This window comes from Grammomys surdaster, unplaced genomic scaffold, assembly GCF_004785775.1.
Source record: "Grammomys surdaster isolate TR1022 unplaced genomic scaffold, NIH_TR_1.0 142, whole genome shotgun sequence".
NCBI lineage: Eukaryota > Metazoa > Chordata > Mammalia > Rodentia > Muridae > Grammomys > Grammomys surdaster.
Window position 1 is genome coordinate 4,253,322 of NW_021604600.1, and position 26,794 is coordinate 4,280,115.

The 26,794-nt window shown below is 46.2% G+C and overlaps 1 protein-coding gene across 4 annotated transcripts in view; it reads left to right on the forward strand.

The window, feature by feature from the left end:
• The window catches only part of Slc5a11 (solute carrier family 5 member 11), a 61,199-nt gene extending 36,537 nt beyond the window's left edge, over positions 1–24,662 (forward strand). For 2 of the 4 annotated variants that reach the window (XM_028764227.1, XM_028764228.1), the window contains 10 exons: positions 546–651; positions 4,131–4,211; positions 10,205–10,410; positions 12,457–12,592; positions 16,864–16,971; positions 17,256–17,406; positions 19,604–19,772; positions 20,991–21,206; positions 21,812–21,980; positions 24,413–24,615. In XM_028764227.1, coding sequence (XP_028620060.1) covers positions 546–651; positions 4,131–4,211; positions 10,205–10,410; positions 12,457–12,592; positions 16,864–16,971; positions 17,256–17,406; positions 19,604–19,772; positions 20,991–21,206; positions 21,812–21,980; positions 24,413–24,615 — 1,545 coding nt within the window. Of the gene's footprint in view, positions 1–545; positions 652–4,130; positions 4,212–10,204; positions 10,411–12,456; positions 12,593–16,863; positions 16,972–17,255; positions 17,407–19,603; positions 19,773–20,990; positions 21,207–21,811; positions 21,981–24,412 lie in introns of all 4 variants that reach the window. The other 2 variants (XM_028764224.1, XM_028764226.1) reach the window with 2 other exon arrangements.
• The last annotated feature ends 2,132 nt before the right edge of the window (positions 24,663–26,794 follow it).

Consider the following 26,794-nt stretch of genomic DNA (forward strand, 5'->3'; position numbering starts at 1 on the left):
TCCATCCATCCATCCATTCACCCACACTGTCATCCATCCATCCATCCTCCATCCCTCCATCATCACCTATCCAGCCATCTATCTATCCATCTATCAGTCTGTCCATCCATCCTTCTATCCATACACCCGCTCCTTCATCAGTCCATCCATCTGTCCATTCATCTATCCACTCCATCCATCTATCTATCCATCCATTCACTCCATCTATCCATCCATCTGCCCACTCTGTCATCCATCCATCCATCCATCCATACATACATACATACATTCATCCATCCTCCATCCATCCATCCATCCATCCATCCATCCATCCATCCATCCACTCTTTCATGAATCCACCTATTCACTTCCTCTCCCATTCACCCATTCAGTCCCTCTTCGACTCACTCTCTGGCCTATCTATCTATCTATCTATCTATCTATCTATCTATCTATCTATCCACTCCCTCCTCCACACGCTCCTCATCCACCCATCCATCTACCCCATCCACCCACTCCCTGGTCCATCTACCCATCCATTCACTCTTCAACTTCCCATCCTACAGGTGGACATGTATGCAGGGGCCATCTTCATTCAGCAGTCCTTGCACCTGGATCTGTACCTGGCCATAATAGGGCTGCTGGCAATCACAGCTCTGTATACTGTTGCAGGTATCATGGGGCATGGGCAATACTTAGAGAGTTGGAAGGCAGGGCTGTGGGCCACTCACTTTATCCTGACACACCTTCTGTGACATATCAGTCACAGTGTGCTAAGGGCATTTACTCATTAAATCTCACTCTCACTCCACTGTCCTGAACAATCACATTTTAAAAATCATTATCCAAAGGAAAGAAGGTTATTCAATAAGAAAATGGATTATTTAAATGCACCACAAAAAAGCCAGATAAGGCAGGTGGGATCATGTCCATCATCCCAACACCCAGGAGGCTTCGGCAGGAGGATCCTGAGTTTGAAGCCAGACTGGGTTATGTAGTAAGACCCTGTTTCAGTAAACAAACAAATCTCCTACAGCTACACAATACTTTCCTACTTAAGCATTCCAGAAGGACTAGTTGAGAGACTACTAAGTACCAAGCATGTGAATCCACATGTATGATACAAAGTTGGGCAATGTGAAGCTGGTTTGAGAACCTGAGTTTAGACAGCTCTGTCTTTTTCCTCTTAAATTTGTGTTCTGTGTTCTAGTAGTAACTGGCAATAGGAGGCTTTCAAGTAGCTGTTTTTTGACTTCTCTGGCTTCTCTCTTGTCTGCCTCCTCTCGATGTAATTCATTCCACAAACGTATGTGCACCTACACAGACTCACATGTGTTGATCATCCATGTGTCATTTGCCATAGAAAACTGGGTATGGAAATAGACCCATGAAACAAAAGTCTCTACCATAAAGCTAGCTGTGTTGGCTCAGGCCTATAATCCCAGAACTTGGGGGGCTTGGGGCAGGAGTTCAAGGCCAGCCTGAGTTACACAGAGAGATCTTGTCTTTCCAGAACACCTCCCCATACCATAAGAAAACTACTGAAACCAAATTAACAACATAACCCAAAACTTTTACACACACACACACACACACACACACACACACACACACACACACAACTTCTAGTGGTTATGAGGAAACAAATCATGAACAAAGAAATCAATTGTCAATGTCGGAATATATTATTACCCTTGATGAATGCTATCAAGGGCGACTAAGGAGCTGGGGAAGCTCTTTTAAAGGAGAAGGCTCTTTAAACATGTAGGACTCTCAGTCAAGGACTCTCAAAGGTCATCTCTCAACCAAATTTAAATGACTTGAGAAGTGTGGAGAGTTCCAAGCAGAGGGGAAGACAACTGTAGAGCCTGTGGGATGAGAACACACATCCCCCATCCACAGAATAGCCAGGGCATCAGTGGCAAGGACAATGTGCCCATATCCACTGAACTTCAGGGGGTGCTATTTGAAGGCTTACCTCAGAATATGACTGCAGCAGCTCTGAGGAGCCAGCTAGGAAGCAGGGAAGGGACCAGCGCTCTGGAGGGGAAAAAAAAACAAAACAAAACCTTGCTCCAAGCGTCACAGAACACTACCCACTGGTGGCTCTAATCAGAGAGGGAGGGGACACAACTCAGTATACACAGAAGCCCCTAATGCAGAAGACTATTGTAAGCTATGTGCTCAGAGCTGAAGGGGAGTGAGCTAATTGTCATGTTCATTTCATCTTTGTCACTGCCCGTTCATCTTTGAGTTCCTCGAATGGAGGAATCTGTCTCCTCTGTTTGGCTGGAGGTTCTGTGAGGGCAGAAACATGCCTCTTGGACACACAGAGCCTGGTGCCACTGGATATTCAGTGACCAATTGAATAGAATGGTATGCTTCCGTATGGAAAAAAGAAGGGCTCAGTGGGTACCAAAGTGTGGTATAGAAAGAAGGTGGACTCAGAGCACTAAACTGTGAGCTCTCGTGACTTCTGTCTCACTTGAGAGAACAGCAGAGAGCTTGGGTGGGATTGTAAGGCCAGTTGTCCATTACTTGGGAGAGGGCTCCATTACTGCTGCTCAGGAAGGGTATGTTAAGGACGCCACACTCTTCGACATGTTTTTTCTTAATTGCACAGCAATTTGCCTTCTGGTAAATATGTCTGTATCAGGTATCAGGTCAGTGTTCCTTTCCCCTAACAGAGGGAGACACCCAGAGGAGGCCGGAGCCATTGCTCTGTCTACATGTTTATGGACTTGTGAACACCACAAAGATTTTTCTGAGAGGGCAAATTTAATGAGCATCCTCTTAGGCCACTGTGATGGTGTTAAGCCCAGGTGGTGTTTGGAATAGCTAGAACTCACATTCTTTTTCCAACCTTAAAAATAAAGGTGTTGGGCCTGAGAGGTGGCTCAGGGGGTAAAGGTGTTTGCCACCAAATCTGTCAGCATGAGCCCAATCCCTAGAACCCACATGGTGGAAGAAGATAACTGAGTCCTTCAAGCTGTCTTCTGACCTCCATACATGAGCCATGGCATGTGTGTGCACACGCACAGGTAGATGTAACAAAATATTTAAAAATAAAGTACAACTCTTGAAAATAATTTTCACAAATGACGTAGGTGTTCCTGAAGAGAGGTAGAGGGCAGCAGGACGCAGGTGATATGTAAGCAGAACAAGGCTGTGGTAAATGGGGTCCAGGGTGATGTGGGGATGGAAGAGAGGGAGAATTAAGGATTAAGTTTGAATATTCCATAGTGAAACTTAATATCTAGTATGCTAAGCTATTTTTTTTAATAAGAAAGGGAAATGTTCAGAATTAGGCCTGTAGTGCAAGCTCCTGTGTGAGTGAGGAACTGCTGTGTAACAAGTACCCACGTGCCATGTAACAAGGGCCCACATGCCTTGTGGGGGTTTAAACAATGGCCTGTCAATCCCATAAGTGCATGGGCAGCCTGGATGGATGATTCGATGGTCTCACATGGCTTTGTAGAACTATACTTCAGTGTCAGCTGGAATGGCTGGCTGAAACAGATGGCCTACCTCACGTGGTGGGTGGTTAGCTCGGGCTGTGGGGAGCAGCTTCCCCTCCATTGAGTTAAGTGGGGCCGAGGACTGAACCCAAGGTTCGCTAAGTGCTCTACCTCTGAGTTCCTTCCTGTCACCTTGTTTTGGAACACAGTCTTATGTTTCCTAGCCTGGTCATGAGCAACCACTGTACTCTCCTGCCTCCACCTTCCACAGTCTCAGATTCCCGGTGTGTGGTAACAGAGTGCCCTTTTAAAGCAGCTGTTCTCAGGGCAACACAGTCCCAGGGTTCCTAGAGGGAAGGTGTGGAGTCCCATGCAAGCATGTCCACCCTGTTCTTTGGATCACTGAAAGTCACAGTAGAGAAAACAGCTTCAGTTCCCTTTGCTGGGAGCTGAAGGGGGCTAAAGGGGGCTGGAGGGGGCTGGAGGGGGCTGGAGGGGGCTGGAGGGGGTTGGAGGGGGCTGAAGGGAGCTGAAGCTGTAGCAATGTTCACAGCACAGGGGGACCAGCTGAGGCAGCCATCTGGGAGGCTCCTCAATCCTAAGAAATCTGTGGGATCTCCACCTTGGTCCCCTCTAACTCAGAGTAATCCTCCTGTGGGAGTGCCTGCCTCTAACCTGTGCTCTTCCCTCCAGGAGGTCTGGCTGCTGTTATCTACACAGATGCGCTGCAGACTGGTATCATGCTTATAGGAGCGTTCATTCTGATGGGCTACAGTAAGTGGGGAGCTGTTTTCATCCCTGTGATAAGCAAACCCAGAGATCAGGAAGCATAGTTAGTTATGACCTGCTCCTTCCTATAACGGTGCGTGTGTGAGACAGAGAGGGGGAGGGAAAGAGGAGGTGGGATATGACCTGTATGTTTGTATGTGCGTGTGCAGCATCAGGTTTCTTCTTCAGTTACTCTCCTCCACCTTAACGTTTTGAGCCCGGAGCTCACTGGTTTGCCTACACTGGCTGGGCTGGTCAACTCTGGAATCACTTGTCTGCCCCTCCCCCAAGCTTCTCGAGCTATGCAGCTCTCACATAGGCACCTGCAAGCCATATCCCCAACTCTGGATTTTGCTATTTTCTTTTTTAAAAATATTTTAAATTAAAATATACTTATATAAGTCACCTTCTCCTCTCCCTTTCCTCCCTCCAACTTTTCCTTTATGGCTCCCCTCACTCCCCCTCAAATTGATGGTCTCTCTTTCTCTGAGTACTGTTGTTACTCATAGAGGAGGACACAAGTACAACCTGCTAAGTCTTGTTTTGTTGCTTGTGTGTATATGATTTCAGAGCTGACCACTTTGTAGTAGATAGAGAATAAATTGACTATTTTTTTTTCTGATACTGGTATGGATAGATGATTACATAAATAAAGAAAGGGAACCATCAAACTTTGACAGTTTCTGACCTTTTAACATTTGGACACAGAAGAGTGGGACAGAAGAACAGTGTTTTCATGTTCTCTGCACCCAGTCCAGTGTCACTGTGACATACAACATGTCAAAGCACATGGCATTCAGACGTACTTCCATGTACAACTGGGGACAGAGTCATCAGAGATCTTCGTTATTCTCTGTGTGTGGTGGATGCATGTATGTATGCATATTTGCTTGTGTGGGGACACACATGTGGGGTGTGTATACTTGCATGTGGAGGTCTAAGGTTGATCTTGGGTGTCTTGTGTCTTCAAGTCTCCACGTAGACCCACCAATTCTAGTATAGCTAGTCAGCTTGCTATGGCGATTCAATCTCTACCCACTACACGCTGACATTATAGGTGGCTTGTCGAGTACAACTAGTTCGTCCATGGGTTTCAGCCTCCAATCTTTGGTCTTCACACTTGTATGGCAAGTGCCTTAGCTACTGAGCCTTCTCCCTGGCCTGTTAGTTGTTTAGATCGCAAAACTCCAGGCAATGGCTGCCAAACAAGGCTAATGAGTAAGATGGCGGCTGGCCAGGTGTGGTGATGCACACACACAGTGCAGGCACCTGAGAGACTGAAGACAGCTGGAGGCTAGGGGCTCACGGTCAGCCAGGGAAACATAAAGAGACAGAATGTTAGAAAACAAACCAGACACAAGGACTCAAGTCTAGGCGAACAGCTTCAAACATCAAACCTAAGCCATCTTGCCTCTGGCCGTGAAACTGATTATGTTTGTGGAGAAGCCTTTGTATGGGTACCAAAGGCACAGGAAGGATTTGGCTTTTAGCACAGCGCAGGGCACGGACTGTGTTTTGGACATATGCCACTTTCAACTTTCAAATGAGATTTCAAAGAAAGAACCACAGAGTCAGACATTTGTTTCATGATTCAAACAACAAAAATCACGTGCTAGCTTTTAGTCAGACTGCCCTGCACCCCAGTGAAGAAAAATAAAATTCTTCATTTCTATTTTCTCTCCCTGTCGTAGTAAATGTTTGTGTCTGAAAACAGCCCTGTTGTTGATCACTTTTGAAAGCTGCCTTTACTGTATATAATAATAATCTTGGTTTTGACTTGATTTCCCAGTGTGTTAGCAGTCTCTCCTGCCTTCTGCACCACAGCAGGGAGGTCTGCTGTTCTCATTTCTACTTCTCCATGTACCGAGACCTCTCTTTGGCTGACCTGAAGGTTTCAGCATCATTTTTTTTATTGTTTAACTTTTAGAACCTTTTGTTTTTTTTCTCACTGTGTGGCTGAGGCCATTGCTGAACTTCTAAGCCACTGTGCCTGGTTCTCTTACCCTTCAGTTGCAGCATTTCTAATGTGATATGTAAATGGGGGTTGTGTTTATCCTCATTGAGACTCTTGAGATTTGGGGAACTGTGATTTAATGGCACATTTTGATTTCTTACCTCTTCTCTTACCTCCTCCTCCTTCTCTTCTTTCTCTTCTCTTCTTCCTCCATCTCCTCTTCCTCCTTTTCTCCTCTTCCTCTTCCTCTTCTTCCTCTTCTTTCTCTTCTCCTCCTCCTTTTCTTTCTCTGCCTCCTTTACCTCCTCCGCTCTGTGGACCATGCTGGCCTCCATCTCTGCCTTTCAGGGTTAGGGTCCCTGCTGGGATTAAAGGTGTACACCACCGCACCCGGTTAGTTCCAAGTCTCAGCAGACTCCCCATGTCACACCTTCTCATGGCCTCTTCTTTCTATTTCAGCATGAGTCATTTCTATTCGCATGTTTTCCGGCTTGCTGATGTCTTCTTTGACTGTGTGGTCTGCTGATAGAAGATGGATTTGTCACCTCTGTGTCATCTCCATTATATCCTTTCATCTTTTCTTCTCTTTCCCTCTCTCCCCCCTCTCTTTCATCCTTCTCTTTCATTTTTCCATTACTGGAAAGCAAACCAATCTCCTTATGCTCGCTAAGCATACACTCTGCCACCAAACTACACCCCAGTCCCATTTAGGCCTTCCTTGTGTATCTCTGCTGAGATTGTCCCTCTAGTCATGAATATCGCCCACAGTCGCACTGCAGCCTATTAATCATAACCTATATAACCTATTAATCATGGTTATTTTTCATTTCCTGTCTGACAGTTGCAACATCTGGGTCACCTCTCAGTTTGCCTTTATCACTTTGTTTCAAACGGTAGGTCATTTTTCTTTCTTTCTTGGGCACCCCATTATTTCCTTTGATGTTGAGTCGATTGAATTCGTATTTGGATATGAGCTTAGCTCTTTGGCCAGGTTGTTAATGAGGGGCCAATCTGGTTAGGGGCTGAGGCGAGTTTAGTTTTTTTTTCTTTTTTCTTTTTTTTAGTGATAGCTCTTTTCCAATCCTCCAGCTTCAAATGCCTTGGGCATTACCTGTGTTGTGATGGAGTCTGGGTTTTTGTTCTTTGTTTGTTTTGTTTTTTTTTTTTATGGCTGTGTTAGGTTTTCCATGGCTGTAATGGAATTACTGACGCGAACAACTTAGAAACAGGAAAGATTTGTGTTGGCTCACAGTTTCAGAGATTCCAGTCTGTCATTGTGGGGAGGGCCTTGTGGGACAGAAGTTTATGTCGTTACAGCAAGAGTTAGCCAGATAACAGGAGATAGCCAGGTCGAGAGGCAGCCACCATTCCTTGCTCATACATAGACTGTCACTTATTAATTTTGAGTCAAGAAAAAACAGAAAACCTTAATAGTCCAACTTCTAAAGAAGAAACCAGAATATTTGATACTATGAACTGTCCTAGTAGAAATAGGAAAAGGCTATTTTTATTACTTGCTGCCATATAAAATATAAGATACATCTATTGAAATCAAAGAGATGATATTATTATTTACAGATACTGGTGTGATTGGCTGCTTAGTGACCTGGAAAAATGACCTGGAAGAGGTTGAGTAGATCAAGACTAAAATTTAGAAGCCATTATCTCTTATCTAAGTGGAATTTTATTTGGTACCCTGATAGCTCCTACACTGATGCTACCAGAGTGTGGTCCATGGCCAGCAACCTCAGTGTCACCCTGGACCTCATTTTTTTTTTGTTTTTTTGTTTTTTTTGTTTGTTTTTTCGAGACAGGGTTTCTCTGTGTGTAGCCCTGGCTGTCCTGGAACTCACTCTGTAGACCAGGCTAGCCTCGAACTCTCTAACTCAGAGATCTGCCTGCCTCTGCCTCCCAAGTGCTGGGATTAAAGGCGTGCGCCACCACTGCCCGGCCCACCCTGGACCTCATAAAAGGAATCCCAGCCCCAAGTCTGATCTGTTAAGTCAGGGTCTGCACTTCAATCAGACAGAATCCCAGACCCTGGCCTTCCCTCTGGCCCATGGTCCGTACTTCAATAATCACCAAATGATTCGTGAGCTTAGGAAGCTTGATCCCACTCCTAATCCAATTCTATACTCAACTGTACTATCTGCTGTGGTTTGTCTGTTCAGGTTTACTTGCTTCTCAAAATCTTTTTAATTTCTTTTATGTGCTCAGATATTTTGTCTGCATGTATGCCTGTGTGACGTGTGCGTGCGTGTGCGTGCGTGTGCGTGCGTGCGTGTGCGTGTGCGTGCGTGTGTGCGTGCGTGTGTGCGTGTGCGTGTGCGTGTGCTTGTGCGTGTGTGTGTGTGTGTGTGTGTGTGTGTATGTGTATGTATGGGTTGGGGGGTGCGTGCATGCATGCCTGTGTGTTGAGGCCAGAAGAGGGTGTTGGATCCCTTGGGACCAGAGTTACAGATGGTTGTGAGCTTCTATGTGGATGCTGGGTATTGAACCCCATTCCTCGTAAGCAACTCCAGCAAGTGCTCTTAACTGCTGAGCCATCTCTCCGGACAAGGGGTGGGGCCAGCTCTTCTGCACTCACACACTTGGGCAGCTCACCTGTCCCTGTCCTGCCACTAGAACCAGTTCTACTATGCTGCCCAGGTAAGGTATGGGGCCCGCTCTCCCAAGTGCCACAGCTGGTGAGGAACGGGGCCAGCTCTGCATAGCCCTTGAACATCAACATGGTCCCAGGCAGTAGCCTAGACCAGGGTATCTACATGGCCTTTGGTGGTAACATGGGTCACAGACATTGGCACAGACCCCTGCTGCTGCATGGCCAGGGACACAAACATGGTTTTAGGTGGCAGCAGAGGCTACTCACACCAGGCTGTTCCTCACTACCCTCCGATTCCATTTCCACCTTTCTTCATAATGTTCAAACTATTCAGCATCTTTTCCTCTCCCAACTGTCCATCACATACTTGTACATCATAGTGGCTCCCCCTGCAGGCGGGCCACAAGGCAGAAAGGTCTCTGGCGTCTTCATTCAGCCCAAGCTGCGGGGCCATTATGGCAGGTGGGCCTCTCAACAGTTCCCAATTTTAAAGGTAGGTAACAAACTGCAGTGATATTAGTAGGGCCTATAACTTTGATATCAAAAGATATCCCAAGTTTCTTTTAATTGAATTAGCGTTGTTGCTGATTGTGTGTGTGTGTGTATGTATGTATGTATGTGTGTATATGTGTGTATCTGTGTGTGTGGTGTTTGTACACATGTCTGTAGATGTGCTTGCTCATGAGAACACATGTGGAGGGCAGGAGTTGATGTCAGGTGTCTTCCTCCATCTCTTTCTACCTTATTGTTTGAGACAGGGATCTCCCACTGAACCTGGAGCTCACCCATTAGCTAGACAAGGTGAGCAGCAGGCCCTTGGGATCCACCCCTCTTCCTTTGCTATCCAGATGGTGTGGTGTGGTTACAGATGATCACTATGGTGCTTGGTTCTTATGTGGGTGCTGGGGATCCAAACTCAGGCCTTTGTGTGTATGTTCACAGTTCCGTAACTAAACCATTCTAAGATCTATTATTTTATTATTTAACATCAGAGACCTATTATTTGATGGATTGCTTCCTACTTTTTTTTACACAATCCCCCATGCTTTATACTGCGCATCCAGAGACAGTAGGCAGTGAGGTGACTCCGTGGATAAAGGCACTTGCTGTCAGGCCTTCTGACCTGAGCTTGATCCCTGGAATTCACACAGTGGCTGGAGAACACTGACTCCCCAAGTTGCCCTCTGACCTAACCCTGACATCCCACTACAGAATGTGCACATGAATGCACCCATACACCCACACACCCAAGTCTCTCTGTGTTAACTATTCTGAGACGCAATTTACAGCAGGTATGAAGAGATGAGAGGAAAAGGACAGACTAAGAACCCTTAAGGGGACACCGTTCCTCAGAAGCTCTGCTCTAACTAGAACAGCATCTGTCTCTACGTTGCTACATACTCCATGTGGTCCTGGCAATCTTAGGCTTCCTCTGCTCCCTAGGTTTTGCAGCTGTTGGTGGGATGGAAGGCCTGAAGGACCAGTACTTCTTAGCCCTGGCTAGTAACCGGAGTGAGAACAGCAGCTGTGGGCTACCCCGAGAAGATGCCTTCCACATATTCCGAGATCCATTGACCTCTGACCTACCCTGGCCTGGGATCCTGTTTGGAATGTCCATTCCATCTCTCTGGTACTGGTGTACAGATCAGGTATGGGAGCTGGCTGAAGGCCTTCTCGGTGCCTTGGGGTGGCTGACATCTGCCATGTGATTTTGCTATATGCTGTCCTCTCTTTCCCCATCTCCTCCATTTCTTCCATCCTCTCCTTTACCAGTTGCTTTGCTTCTTACTCTTACAAATGCTAATGGTGGATCTGGAGCTGCTGGTCACAGTGGGGGGTGGTGGTGGTGGCGGTGGCGGCGTAACACTGCTCTATGTCTGGGAAGAACCAGTCATAAGCTCCATTATAAGAAGATAAGAAGACGATAAATTTTATTTCAAGATTTGAAGTGCATGTCATTCGTTCAATAAGCAGCCCAGACACTCCTGGCACTTAAAAATCTGGAGCCAATATGAAACTACTCTGCCATTGCCTGGGAACATAGAGATGACAGATTTGTCCCTTGAGAGGTTAAGGGTGGTACTTTTAAAAAGTATGGTGAGACAAAAGAAATCCGAGAGCACACACAATGAAAAATAAAAGGAACCACTCAATCGCTACAATTTCTATCAGTTTCAGAATTGAAAAGCCACAGACTGATCTTGTCCCAGTCATGACCAGGGCTTTTGAGCTCTGAGTGGATGAATCCTTTGGGTCCCAACACTTGTCCCCTGGCTCAGTTTCTGTCACTATTTCTGCAGTCATAGCATTAGCAAACATTTTCCATTTAGCACCATCCTTGACACTGTGACACCTCTGGTGGCTGTCTGGTGGAGTTCGGTCTCATAGCTTCTTCAGAGAAATGGGCCTCAAGGCAGCCTCGCTCTTACCCTAACTGTGCACATTGTACTGTAAAGTCTAGCGTAGCCTAGGGGAATGGTCCAGAGGGGGATAGACCCCACCCTGCACGTTCTTCTTATTCAGGGTGCTGAGTGAGAGCTCCAGTTAGTAAGAAAAATAGTTATTTTAATACAAAAGGATATATATATATTTTTTAAAAAGCCAAAAACTGCAAAAGAAGAACAGGAAGAAAAAATCCTTTCATGCAAATTATGGCAATTATTGTCTATGAGAGATTACTATGTGTTAGATGCTATCCTGACTGCTTGAAATACTTCTACCTAATTTCAAAGCTGTCCATTTGGTCGGTAAGAATACTAAGGCAAAGAAAGGCGACACTGGGTGCCCAGATTCACACAGGCAGGTGGCGAGGAGACAGGCTTGAACCTAGGCTGTGTAACTCCACCTCGAAAGTGAACAGTTCCTCTGAGATGATGTCATTGAGGTGACATCATCCTCTAAGAACCCTACCTATGAGATGTCCAGGGTGCAGCCTGTCAAGTCATGTTCCCTCCACAGTTAGCAATGCCCTGGGGCTATCCCCTGGTATAGTACATTGTCCCTTTGCTTTCCTAAGCATTTGTTTATTTTTACTGTATGTCTATGAATGTTGGCCAGGATGCATGTCAGTGTACCGCGTGGATACCGGCGCCTGTAAGTGAGGAGAGGGCTTCAGATCCTCCGGGACTGAGTAACAGGTGCTTGTGAGCCATTATTTGGGTGCTGGAAACTGACAATGGATCCTCTGCAAGGGCAGCTGGTGCTCTTAACTGCTAAGCTATCTCTCCAGCCCCTCCTTTGGATATATATATGTGTGTGTGTGTGTGTGTGTGTGTGTATTCAATATGAGTATACATATATTTATATTCACATACACATATATATATGTGTATATACATATTTTATATAATATACAATATATTCATATATATATTTATATATATATGTATATATGAAGTTGTTTGACTGACAGATTTAACTGGACTGTCTTCAGTACATTCTTTTACCTAAACTAACTATGATAGCGGAAGAGGTGGGTTAATTATGAAGTGAATTGTAGCTGACAAAGTCTTAACTCTGGATGTAATAGGAAGCGGACAATGAAGGACTCATGGCCACCCCAGTCAGACCAGGAAATAAAGATGCTTTCTCCTAAACAAGAACCCAGATCTCAGGTCCGCTCCTCCTGCTGAGGAGCTACACGTGACTGGTGAGCACACCGTCTTCAGCTTCCAACCACCTTCTCTGTGTTCCAGGTGATTGTTCAGCGGAGTCTGGCTGCCAAGAACCTGTCCCATGCCAAAGGTGGCTCCCTGATGGCTGCATACCTGAAAGTGCTTCCTCTTTTCCTAATGGTGTTCCCTGGTATGGTCAGCAGAGTCCTCTTTCCAGGTGAGGAAGCTGTTGGGAGCAGAGGTCTTTGGTCTGTCTGCAAGTCTCAGGCTTTGGGAAGTGATCTATCTACTGACTTCACACTGCTTCCCAGTGCTGACTCAGCAGACAAGACCGACTGGTGTGGATGCTGTGGGAGTCCTCTGCTGCATTCTTCACACCACAAACTACTCTAAGGTCACATGGTTCCACATGCTTATACCCCAAGACAAGTCATGTCCTTGTGCTTTAGGGTTTGAGGTCAGTGTTCTGGTAACTTTGGCCTGATGGAGCCCCTCCTGTGACAACAAATATCAGGGGACATAACTCTACAGGAAGACACACACACACACACACCACCACCACCACCACCACCACCACCACACACACACCATAAAGTTTTCTTTTTGAGACAGAATCTTATATGGCCTAGGCTGGCCTTGAACTCATGATGGTCCCACATCTGCCTCTCAAGTGCTGGGATTACAGGTGTGCACCACCATTTTGGCTAGATTTTTTTTACAATGCAGTCAAGAGGTTTATACATAGGGAGAAATAGTACTTAATAGGATGATGTGGCCAGGAACCTCTGTGGTGCTGTGGTGTCAGCAGCTGGTGATCTGCACATAGCAAACCTGTTTTTCCTTGAACAGCACCAAGGCTGTTACTAACTCAAAGGAAGCCATAAAGTGGAGAGTGTGCTCCCCCCGCCCACCACCCCTACAGATGTTATACAGAGGCAAAGAAAGGACAGGATGAACAACCATTCATTAGCCAGTCCAGTTACATCTAAATCATTTGGAATCTTTAAGAATTAAGAGGGAGCTGGAGGGAAGGACGCCATCCATGGTGCTGAATTCTGAGAGCGCGCCTCTTCAGCCCAGATGGGGATCCCAAGTCATGCCCCCACATAGAGGGCAAAAGCTACCTGGGTGGGGGGAGTGCAAGATCTGAGATCTTGGCTTCTTGGTGACCCCATGGAAAAGTACACAGCTGTCCAGTAAAGCCCGAGAGAGAACAATGAGCGTGGTTTAAAGAGACACACTCACTGTGCGCCTGCTGAGGGCAGGTCCCTGTGCACAGACAGGCCCTGATGGTTAAGGGCTGTGCTGACTGTCTGTGCTTGAGCCTCAGCTCTCCCTCTCAGGAGCTACGTGGCCTCGGTCACATCATTTAACCTCCCTTTCCTTTTTCTCATCTCTAAGATGAGTGGGGATGATGTCTCTGTCAAGCAGATGTGCTATATATATAAATTGTTATTAATTAACAGGTAAGTAAATGTTATCAAATGGTGTGCTATCACAGGTCTGCTGGGGTCATTTGAAACTTAGTTGAACCAATTAATTCCATCAATGTGAACATTTTATCTCTCTCGTCCTCTCCCTCTCTCTCACACCTCTCCCTCCCTCCCTCCTCCCCTCTCTGTATGTTCTCTGTCTCTGTCTCTCTTCTCTCCCTCTCTTCCCCTCCTTCCCCCTCCCTCCTCCTTCCTCCATCCCCCATCTGTCTGTTCTCTCTCTTTTTCTCCCTTCTCCCTTCTCTCTCTCTCTCTCTCTCTCTCTCTCTCTCTCTCTCTCTCTCTCTCTCTCTCTTTCTCTCTCTCTCTCTGTGTGTATGTGTGTGTGTGTGTGAATGGTTGATCTCTGTCATTCCACCTCACTTTTTGAAATGGTCTTTCTGACCCTGGAGCTAACTGACTCAGCTGGATTAGGGGGCGCTGAGCGCTGCCTGACTCCATCTCCTCAGCACTTGCTTTACAGACCTGCACTGCTCTCAGCTTTACATGGGTGCCAGGCACCCAAGCTCAGTCCCCAGGCCTGTGCAGCAAACTTTACCTGCAGGCCACTTTCCTGGCCTGAACACACTGTAGGAAGAACACTTTGCTTTCCACTGAGCATGCTTTGTAAGCTTTGCTCCCAGCGCCTGGCCTGTGCTTGAAGGTTGTATTTTTACCCTCCTCCTTCTCCATCTGCATAGAGAAGGGAACTTCCCAAGGCAGAATGAAGCACACAGGTTGGAACTTCAGCTGTGGGAGGCTTCTGTGCCCCAGCAGTGAGGCTGTTGAGTGTTTTCCTCTCTGCTGGTTTCCTCAAAAGCCGTTAGTCCTTGATTTTTATGAGGGGTGGGGTTTGCATGTATATGACCTATGGGTGTATATGGTTTTGTGTATATGTGTGCACACACAATACATACGTGTGCAGGTACATGTGGAGATCGAAAGTTGATATTGCATGTCTTCCTCAATTTCTGTCTATCTTATTTTTATTACAGACAGGGTCTCTCAGTGAACCTGGAGCTCACTGATCTGACTAAGATGGCTAGCCAATGAACTCCAGGGATCTTCCTATCTGCCTTCCCATCCCTCACTCCTGGGCTGGCATCAGTGTGTGCCATTGTGCCCAGCTTTTCACATAGATTCTGGGAGCTGAACTCAGGTTCTCATGCTTGCTCAGCAAGCATCTTACTGCCTGAGGCATCTCCCCTGCCCAGTCTTAACCCCTTCTGAGGGACACATCCCCAATGATCTAAGGACTTCCTACTAAACTCCACCTCTTAAAGGGCCTCCAGATACTGCCACACTGAGGACCCAAACTCCCAACACATGAACTCAAACCATACCCTAGCCACAGCAGAGGTGCAGTACTGAGACAAACTAGAGAACCAGGATGGGTAGGCAATTTTACACTGGAGAAATCAGAGAATTTCTCAGGAGAGGAAAGAATTGAAAAAAAAAAAAAAAAAGCAAAACAGTGGGGCTGGAAAGATGGCTCAGAGTATACTTCCAGAGGACCTGAGTTCAGTTCCCAGCACCCAGGCTAGGCAACTCCAGTTCCAGGGGACCCATTGCCTTTTTCTGGGCTCTTGTAATCATGTGCACAAGCCCATTTACAGACATAGACATGGACATAGAAGTTAAAGATAAAGGTTTTTGTTGTTGTTGTTTGGTTGGTTGGTTGGTTTGATTTTTCAAGACATGGTTTCTCTGTGTAGCTTTGGCTGTCCTGGAAATCACTGGAATTTGCTTTGTAGACCAGGATGGCCCTGAACTTGAGAGATCTGCCTGTTTCCTCTGCCTCTTGAGTGCTGGGATTAAAGGCATATGCCACCACCACACAGCTAAAAATAAAGTTGTTGTTTGTTTGTTTGTTTGTTTTTTTAGAAGATAAGAAAAGAGAAAAGATATTTAGGGTTTGAAACTCATGGAGAGCTTGAATCTAAAATGAGCAGCAGTAACTGAAGGCTATGAGCATCTGAGGGAGGCAGGAAAGGGAGTTGAAAAGCACTGACAGGGCTGGGGTTCACCTCAGTAGTAGACTGTGTGCCCAGTGTGTGCAAAGCCCTGAGACCTAGACCCAACACCCGAGAAGAAAAAAAGTTAAGTATTTTTTTAGAAAAGCAACACAAAAGGACTTCACTGTAGATATGAATAGCTGTCTCCCACCCTGACAACCGAGGAGACGAAGTCTGAGGTAGGATTCTTCCTATGACTGGCTATTAGGTGTTACAGTTCTATTTGACATCCAGTGACAGTAGTAATGTGTTCTGTGTTCTGTATGATCATACTTGGGTGCTAAATTTTTAATGTGCATTAAATTGGTATGCCCTGTTTTTCCATTGACCTATATTTTTAATCATTATTTTTGTTTGTGTGTGTGTGTGTGTGTGTGTGTATGTGTGTGTGTGTGTGTGTGTGTGTGTGTGTGTGCACATATGCATCCAAGTGTGCCACGTCACCTGTGTGAGGTCAGAGGACAACCTGCAGGAGTCTGTTCTCTCCTTCTATAATGTGGCACCTTGCGATTTAAACAAAGGTCCTAAGGCTTGCTGGCCCTTCATCTACTTATGAACTGTGTATATGTAGGGGCTGGGGTGGGGTAAGTGTGTTTTTGTGTATGTGTGCACGTGTCATGACATCAGTGTGGAGGTCAGAGGCAACATGAGCTTTAGTTCTCTCCTTCCACCACAGGGAACCAGGGATCAAACAGGTTCCCGGCACGGTCAGCACCATCTTGCCAGCCTTGTGTTAATCTTATGAAACAGAGTTGCTTTTGCAGACAATGGTCATGCTAATGTTATGAAGTAGTATGTCATCACCCCAGTTCTGTGAGTTGGCAGCAGGAGCTCAGAAAGCTGAAGGGGCAATGGCCACAGCTTGGAGTTGAGGCTCTTGTTCAGTTTTCTTGGGTATAAGCTCATAGACCCTTCTAGGGCTGGCCAGGTTCTGGCATACTGTAGCCGGGCCCGGGTTCAGGACCCGTCTGTCTCACTGTGGGCTTGCATTTCCTCCATAGATCAAGTAGCCTGTGCGCATCCCGACATCTGCCAGCGGGTCTGTAGCAACCCCTCTGGCTGTTCAGACATCGCATATCCCAAACTTGTGCTGGAACTTTTGCCCACAGGTAATGTCCCCTCACCCCTACGTCCCCTGGACCACCCAGAAAGAAGGCTACTGTCTGGGTGCTGATATGAGGTATGGCTGAGATGGAGAGCTATGGGCATCCCAAAGGCCAGAATCTGTCAGGACCACAAAGTTTTGTCTGACTATGCCAATAGAAGGTCTACCTCCCCAGAGTTGAGCCATCAGGTTCAGCTAGCTTTGGGCTTGGGGTAATAGGGTCACAAGTGAAGACAGAAGCTGCCATCAGAAAGCCCAAGGCCTATAGACCTCCCTTCTGCCCCCCAGGACTCCGTGGGCTCATGATGGCTGTGATGGTGGCGGCTCTCATGTCCTCCCTCACCTCCATCTTTAACAGTGCCAGTACCATCTTCACCATGGACCTGTGGAACCACATCCGGCCACGGGCGTCTGAAAGGGAGCTCATGATTGTGGGCAGGTAAGGCTTTATAGGGTAGGACTCTGGCCACCAAAAAGTCCGAAACACCTAGCAAAGAAGGGACTAAGCTCATGAACTGGTAAAGTCAGAGCACCCAAGCTGCCTTGGCCTCAGCTGCTGCAGCTGAGGAGTAGGACCTCGGTAAGAGTTAGTAACTTATTCAAGAGATGTCCTGTGAACACCAGTTGTGTTCTGGTATTAGAACAGTAATATAATGGTCCAATATTTTAAAACAATCCTGCAGTACCAGAACATAGCATGAAAAGATTTGGATCTGCTGGCATAATGCTAGAAGTGGAGAAGTCAGACAGACAGTTAAAGCCCTGATGAGTGTTCTGACTGGGAATCAGGAGATCTAGACACTCAGAGTTGAAGTATCAATCTGTATTGGGACCTGGGGGGATAGTAGGAGGTATCTGGGTAAGGCAATGGGGTGTTCTGAAGCTGGGTGAGGGATAATTTCTACTCCAAGACTCTTGGAAGTCCTGAAATCCAGTAGGAGAACAGAAATGAGCATTGTGACAATGTGACATAAAATAGACACAGATAAGCTGCTGCTCACTAAAGCCCTGCCACTTACGAGATGCATGCTGAAGGCTGTCCCAGCTGTAGTTCAGGGAAAGAGTCCTTAGACTTGACCCCAAATGCTAACTCATTAAAGAAAAGCCAGATGCACTGGACTTGATCACTTGAAAAGACACCATTAAAGAGATATAAAGTTTAGCCACAGACTGGAGAAAATATTTGCAAGCCACATTACATGCTTAAGAACTTGTAATCTAGAAAATATGAAGCAGTCTTAGAACATAGTATGAACAACCACCAAAACAGGTGACTAGGCATTTCACCAAGGAAGATGAGAGACGGCTAAGTGCCCGCAACAGGACGCTCAGTATCATTTACTACACAAGACACCACTTGTCCTACTTAAATGCCAGTAACAGCCAGGCATAATGATACATGCCCATCACCCCAGTGCTCAGGAAGCTGATGCAGGAAGATAGGATTCCTATGCAGTACTTACGGGATTATGAATGTTTCTATTTAAAAACAACACTTCGGTTTCTTATAACATTAAGCATAAACTTACCACATCACTTAAAAGTTTGTATTCTTAGATATGAGAGCATATGTCCAGAGACTCGTATTAAGATGTTTATTCAAGTAGTTTACAGTAGCAAAGGGGCAGGGGTGATTCTGTTGTCATCAGCTGGTGAATGACAAAGGGAGAGAATGGGGTGTTCATGGCACACACTTTTCAATCACAAGATGTGGTGAAATAGTCTGGTAAGATAGTTCAACAAGTAAAGATTCTTACTACCAAGATTGATGACCTGAGTTTGATACCCAGGCACCCCATGGTGGAAGAAGAGAGCCAATTCCTATAAATTTTCTGACCTCCACATGAGGGCCATGCACCCTGAATGCCCCCCTTCAAAATTAATTTTTTAAAGATTAATTTATTTAGTGTGCATGAGTGTTTTGCCTGCATGTATGTTTGTACATCATGTGTGTGCCTTGTACCCTTGAAGGCCAGAATAGGGCACTGGATCCCCTGGAACTGTAGTTACAGACAGTTGTGAGCTGCCATGTGGGAGCTGTGACTTGAACCCAGGCCCTCTGGAAGAACAGCTTGTACTTTTAACCACTGAGCCATCTCTTTAGCCCCATTTTTTTTTAAATCAATGAAACATCCTAAGAAGTTAGCACATACTTGTAATCCCAGCCCTTGGGAGGCTGATGCAGAAGGATTACACATTCAGGTCAGCCTGGGTGTATTGTCCCTATTTCTGAAAAGGAGAGGAGTATGAAATACGGATGAGTGTTACCCCCTAGATGGACCTCAGAGACCATTACATAGCTGAGGCAGCAGCTGAAGGCCAAACTCTGAATAGCAGAGGGCATTTGTAGGAGCTCCAGGGAAAACGAACCTGGAGGGAGAGAGCATGTCCACCCACAGTTACTCAGCAGCAGCAGGAATTAACTGTAAACAGGTGAGGGGCTATTTCGGCATGATGTCTGTGCTCAGTGTTGACGGTACTCTGCAAATTCAGGAAAGGATACTGCATTGTACTCTTGAGGGTGGGAGGAGACAGGTCTCCTGCCTTACAGATCTTACAGCTCGGCGAAGCTGCATAATAAAGGGGGGAAAGTGGGTGTTCAGGGAAGACAGGAGTGTTCCCCTCTCTCCTCACAGGATATTTGTGTTAGCACTGGTGTTGATCTCCATCCTCTGGATCCCCGTTGTGCAGGCCAGTCAGGGAGGTCAACTTTTCATCTACATTCAGTCCATCAGCTCTTATCTGCAGCCGCCTGTGGCCATGGTCTTTATTATGGGATGTTTCTGGAAACGTACCAATGAAAAGGTAATTCTGGACTGGCAGCACAACACCTGGGTACTGTCCATAAGCACTGGGAGAAATGGAAGGGAGTGGTCTGGCAGAGACCTGTGTGGGCTAGCCTTGTCACCAGGGAGAGTGAATCCAGTGTGGGAAGCCACAGGAAGGGTCCCACCAGGCTGAGAAAAGACTTGATGGGTATTCTCAGAAGTGTCTCCTGTGTTTGTTTTTGGGCGTCAGGGCCTTACTATGTGACACAGTTCTGTTTCTGTGTTACAATATGCTGGCAAAAAACTTAGGGGAGAACTGAGCTTGCATTTCCAGGTCACAGTCCATTATTCTGGTGCCATTAAGGCAAGGATGACGTAGGTGGACATATCACATCCAGTCAAAAGTAGAGAGAATGATGCCTACATGCTGTGTCCAGCAAGCTCCCCTGCTTTAATATATCTCAGAGTCCCCGACCAGGGAATGGTGCTGCCCTTTCAGGCTAAGCCTTCCTACATTAAGAATCCTCCCTCGGACAGGGCCACAGACAAACCTGGTCTAGACAGTCCCTCACTAAGCCTCCCTTCCCAGGTGATCCTAAGTTATGTCAAGCAGACAAAGGTAACCATCATGCTCAGGTTGGCCTCAAACCCACAATCTTCCTGCCCACATCTCAGTGTGGGGTTTACATGTGTTCACCACCACACTCGGCTTTGTGACACACTCTTGATATTGACAGGGAAACCAAATTAGAAGGGAATGAGTGTGCATATGTAATCAGTTCCTTATAGCTGGGCATCTGCACCTGTGGGTTCAATCTAATTCAATTAACAGCAGGATAAAAAAAATATTTGCAAGAAAAAGATCTGTGTCTCTATTGAGCAAGTACAGACATTTTTCTGATGTTATATAAATGATATGGTACAGAAGCTATTTACATGATATTCACATCGCGCTGAGTGTTATACAAAACCTAAAGATGATTTAATGTACGTAAGTGGATACACATGGGCCATGTTCAAACACTATGCCATTCTATACGCAGGATTTGAGCATCTGAGAAGCTTGTTATCTATGGGTCCTGGAATTGATCCTTCAGGATACCAAAGGCTGACAGTATTTGGAGAACTTGGATAGGTTCATAATTCCACACCTTTGCAATACAGTGAACATCACAAGAAAGACAAGCTCTTAAGATGGCTTCTTGAACTTTTGGTGACCTTGGCATCCATAAGATGGCTCTCCTTTGGTTTGCAGGGTGCCTTCTCAGGCCTGATCTTGGGCTTGCTGCTAGGATTGATCAGGCTGATCCTGGACTTTGTCTACGTGCAGCCTCCGTGTGACCAGCCTGATGACCGCCCAGCTGTGGTGAAGGATGTCCACTACCTCTACTTCTCCATGGTTCTGTCATCTACCACCCTTATCACTGTGTTCACTGTGAGCTGGTTCACAGAGACACCCTCCAAAGAGATGGTACATTTGGGCTGACAGGCCTAGCCTCTGAGACTCATCAAAAGAACAGAACAGGGACTCCAGGCTTAAGCAAGACAATTGAAATGTTCAGAAAGTCTGGAATAGGGCTTTAGGGACATAGTGATGTAGAACTCAGGAAATGTCATGAGACTCCATTTTTCAATTCTGGTTCAACTCACAGATCCATGGAGAGCTAGGGAGTTCCTGGGGCCAAGCCCCCAACTTTTTTTTTTTTTTTTTTTTTTTTTTTTTTTTTTTAAGAACTACCATTGTGTAAAGCCACAAACTTTCCTGGTTCTTAGCAGTTCCTGACAGCTCAGGTACAGCCTTGTCCTTGGACCAGAAGAAAGACAGAGCCAACCTGTGCCTCACAGGGCTGTACCTTAGGGCTAGGAAAGTTAGATACTACTGAGAGGAGGGCTGTCAGAAGACAGGGGAACAAGCAAGAGGGTATGATCATTGGATCTGAGGAATCGGGAGAACTGACGCTCCTTGGAGGACACAATGAACAGTGTCCAAAATGAAAGCTGAGCTGGGTGCAGGGTTAGAAAAAATGAGGAAAAATGGCAGCCTCCACCTGTCTCATGGTTACTTCTGCTTCTCAGGTCAGCCGCCTGACTTGGTTTACTCGTCATGAGCCTGTGGTCCAGAAGGACTCAGCACCACCAGAAAACCCACTGTCTCTAACCCTTTCTCAGAATGGGACTACAGAAGCCACCAGCACCAGCATCCAGTTAGAGACAGTTCAAGAAAATATGACCAAAGCCCATAGTGGTAAGTTGCCTCTGGTCTCAGTTATAGTAGAACTTAAGAAGCATTATGTGTTCAGAGGGATTCTGTCAGATCACCATCTAGAAAGGGGGAAGGTTAGGAATTTCAGCATTCCCTGGCTCTGATGCCTGGCTTTCCCCACCGACTAGAGGGGACTCTTCAGAGACTCACTAACAGCAAACCCAGAGCCTACCGAAACTCTATGTAATCCCACACTATAGGCTGGCGCACTACAGCTATCCTCAAATTACTGATTTCAGTTTGATTCACTTTATAAAATGTGAGTTAATCTCTTAAAACTTGGAGATTTTATACGAGAGTCTATATTTCCGTCTATGAACAATGGGGGAAATCTGGCGACATAAGGCCTCCATGTTTACATAACAAAGTTATCTCATGGGGTAAAGATTCAGGTTGTCATTTAAATAAAAGTCATGGATACTAACCTATGTCAACTCAAGGTAAGAAACTCTGAAGATTCCCCTCCCCTCCACCCTTGGACTTTCTTCTTCTTCCAGTGCTAGGAACTGAACCAAGGGCATGCTCAGCCACTCAGCCTAGAAAGTAAGAAACTCCAGGTCATATATTTTAAAAACTAGGTGAGTGTTGAGGTCTAGGAGTCGCCTCACAAACCATACGAACACTGGTCTCAGTCAGACAGGGATAGGTTTTTGAGCATCCGCTCCAGGACTGATTGATCAGGGTTATAGTCCAGACTTGAGGGTTGAACTGTGACATTGAGAATAAAGATCTTACAGGGCTTTTAAGCCTAAGCTCTGTGCCAAGTTATTCCACCAATCAGGATTTAGGGATAGGGGATTTCCTTAGGAACATATCTTTGTTGTACACTTATTCTGATCCCATTGGTTGGGGTATTCAACTGTGGCAGGGGACTTGCCTTATCTAACATTCATGCCCTAACTTGTCTACCAGGATGTCAGTTACTCACGTGCATGTCCCTTTCTGCCAAGAAGGATGTCAGTTCCCAGGGAGGTCTTGGGAACTTAAACTTTACTGGACCCCTACTCAAAATGGAAGTCTTATTCCAAATAGTTTCTTATATTGGTGCAGGTGTCTCTCTAATGTTGAGGTCCATCCAAAGGATAGCTTACAAAAGCAAATACCATAAAAGCTCATACAGAGGTGCAGGAAATGCTGCTGGGTGGTTAGTTTGGGTCCAAGCTTATTGTGGGTAAGTACACAAAGCAGTTCTAACTGACTTCTGTTGTGATTGGTTTCTAAGAGCACAGAATATAACAGAGTATGCAGTCAACTTGGGCATGAGAAAGTTTCTTAATAACAGCAATAACAACATATGACAAAGTTTCCCTATGACATTAGTAATAGCACAAAATGGCAGGCTAGCCAGGTAACAGTTACCTAGGCCTTATCAGTGAGCATATTTCTTCATGGAAGTGAAGCCACTGCTATCATATCCAATGTACAAACTGGCTCCCCTGACTCAGGTGGATCAGCTGTCTGGACTTCTGGAAGCTGCTGTGTGTGTAGCCCGAGTGTCACACAGAGAAACAGCATTTCCCCCAAATAGCCAAAGTCCTGCATCTTCCTGGAAGGCCCTGTGATACGGAGGGGAACAGTGCTGGGTCCTAAGCTCAATGTGGCCACTACTTACCAGCTATGTGGCTTTGCTAAAGTTAGGGTAAGCCTTGATCTCTTCATCTGAAGGCAGTGACATCTTCCAGACTTAAGGTACTAATAGATATAGCTGTTCCTCGGTGCCTGAGAGAAAGTGATCCCAGGACCCATAGGGGTACCAAAATGTATTAATGCTCAAGCCCTTGGTATAAAATGGCAAAGTAGAGGCTGGGAAGGCAGCTGTCAGTAAAGTGCTTGCCTTGCAAGCATGAAGACCTGGATCTGATCCCCACAGGGAAGAGCAGTAGGAACATGGTGGCATGTGTTCAGAATCCTAGCACTTGGAAGGGAGGGCCAGACTATCACTGGGACCCATTGGTTAGCAGCTTGATCTACTCAGGGAGTTCCAGGCCAATAGAAGACTGTCTTAAAAAAAAAAAGACAACTCCTGAAGAATGATACCTAAGGTTGTCCTCTGGCTCACACGCAGGCCCACACATGTGCACCCACAAATGCCACAGTACTTGCACAGATCCTATGTACATCCTCCTGTATACTCAAACTCAGCTCTAGAATATCCAGGACACCCCACCCAATATCAGTGCTGCATACGGAGTTGTTACACTGTATTATTTAGGGAGAAATGATGAAAAAGTCTGTATTTCTCTGAATACTCTTGATTCAAGTTTGGTTAAACCACCAAATATGGAAGGCCAACTGTACCTTCCAGGAGAACATGAGTTCTATATCTCAGTTCATGGACACACATGGTTGGTCTTCTTTTTCCTCTTGGGGAGAGTCTGTTCCCCTGTGACCTTCCTTTGCTGGGCTCTTTCTAGATGGTGTGTCTCCCAAACAGTCGAAGGTGGTAAAGGCTATCCTGTGGCTCTGTGGGATGGAAAAGAACAAAGAGGAGCCCCCAAGCAAAGTGGAGCCTGTCATAGCTTCCTTGGAGGAAAATCCCTTGGTGAAAACCCTGCTGGATGTCAACTGCATTGTGTGCATCAGCTGCGCCATCTTCCTTTGGGGATACTTTGCGTAACTCAGGGTGAGCCAGGAAATGTAATAAAGCTGTGTCTGTTTACTGTAGAGCTTCAGAGGTGCTGCTGACGAGCCAATTGGCATTTTCTTCCTAAAAGGAATGGATGGATGGCCCTGGAATTTTCCTCACTGTGGTACTTGTTCTTGCTTAGAGTCTGTGGGAAGTAGATGTGTGTACAGAGCCCTGAAACAACACACACTGTGCAAATCAGGGACTGTGTGTGGTGGCACATGCCTGTAACCCCAGCTGCTTCTGAATTAGGATTGCAAATTTGAGGCCAGCTTGGGCTACCTAGTAAGATTCTGTCACACACACACACACACACACACACACACACACACACACACACACGCGCACACACGGGGGGGGGGGGAGAGAGAGAGAGAGAGAGAGAGAGAGAGAGAGAGAGAGAGAGAGAGAGAGAGGGAGGAAGAGAGGAAGAGAGGAAGAGAGGAAGAGAGGGGGGTAAGGGAGAAAGGGAGGAAGGGAGGAGGAAGAGGAGGGAGAAATGAGGACATGAGGTAACTGCGTGTGCACTTCTCCAATTCTAGCGTAGTGGCTGAAGAGATGGCTCAGAAATTAGGACTCCTTGCTGCTTCTGCAGAGGACCTTCCAAGACCTTCTATAACTGGGCCATTCTTAGCGATCAACTCTCAGGGCTCAGAATCAGTCAGATTATGCTGCTTCTGCCTTCCAGGAAAAGCAGTCAACTGCCCACCTCTCACTGTCCTTAACTTGGTCCAGTGCCAGCACCAGTTCTCTTAAGGGGGTCTACCTGATTCCAGTCTCACCTCACCCCAGGTCCAATTTCTGCTACAATATAGGCTTGCAGAGATCTAAAATACAAACCTCTCCCCAGCTCTTCAGCTCACTCTCCTTGGGAAAGTTTATAAACTCTGGCCTCCATGCCCAGCTCTCGCTGAGCCCACCAACCTCTTCCTTGCTGTTTCTGCCTCCAGCTCTAGCACCGCCACTTCTCCTCAGCACCTTCTGGTTGGTTTTGTTGAGAGAAGGTCTTACTGTGTGGCTCTGACTCACCTGGAACTTGCTTTGTAGTCCAGGCTGGCCTTGAACTAGGACAGATCAGCCTGATTCTGTTTCTCAGGCCAGAAGTTTTTACAAAGATTTATTTTTATGTGTATGAATGTTTTACCTTGTGTATGTATGTGCACCATCCATGGAGTCAGCTCTTCTACCAAGAACTGGAGTTCTAGATGGCTGTTGGCAGCCATGTGTGCCCGGGGAACACAACCTGGGTACTCTGGGAAAGCAGCAAATGCTCTTAACCCAGAACCATCTGCTCTGGTCTTACTCCCTGCTGATCCATCTTCTCCTGACCCCACCTCTTACCGACAGCACCCCCATTGACTCCGTCACCATCACCCAGTGTCTTCATCACCTCTCAGATTCCCGCTCTACTGAGCTCATCTTTACTCTGGTCTCCTCTCCCAACTGGATCTCCACCTACCACTCCAGCTTCCTTTCCCTAGTCCCACGTCACAGCTATGCCTGCAGCCATCCCTTCTTCATGGGCTTGAGCTCTGAGGTCCCCAGGGTACAGACATCCCCATGCTCTCTTGCTGCTCCCCACCCTAAATGCCTGTTTCTGTTGTTCACGTTGGTTCCTCAGAGTGTAAGCAGGGATATGTGGAAGACTAAGCCACCAACATTTGCCTGGAGGACAAAATGAATTTTAAGTCTACGGCTTCAATTCTAAAAGTCTTTGCACGAAAAGTGTTTCTACATGAAATGCCAAGCCATGGTTTTTTTTTTTTCCTTCTGTACAAGTATAATTTGTATGCAGAGAATGAACTCTGATCCAGGCAGAAAGAATAGAAACAAGCCTGAGGAGGTGTTCCCCTTATCAAGTAACCTTACGAGTGTTGTCTGTAAAAGACCTTTATTTAACGTACTGGCGGATGGAACTGAAATCAGTGATCCTTTCTACCTGACTCCCTTCTCTTGCATGTGGGCAGAACCTGTGACTTGCACGTAACCCACAGAACATGGGTGATGGTCATGAGATGTCACTGTAATGTCTTACTATGTGTAATGATTAGATTATATATGACTCTCTTGAGCTGAGGACACAGTTCAATTTGGTAAAGCGCTTGACCTGAGTTTGAGCCCAGAACCTGAATAAAACAGCCAGGCTTGAGGTAAACACTTACAATTCTGG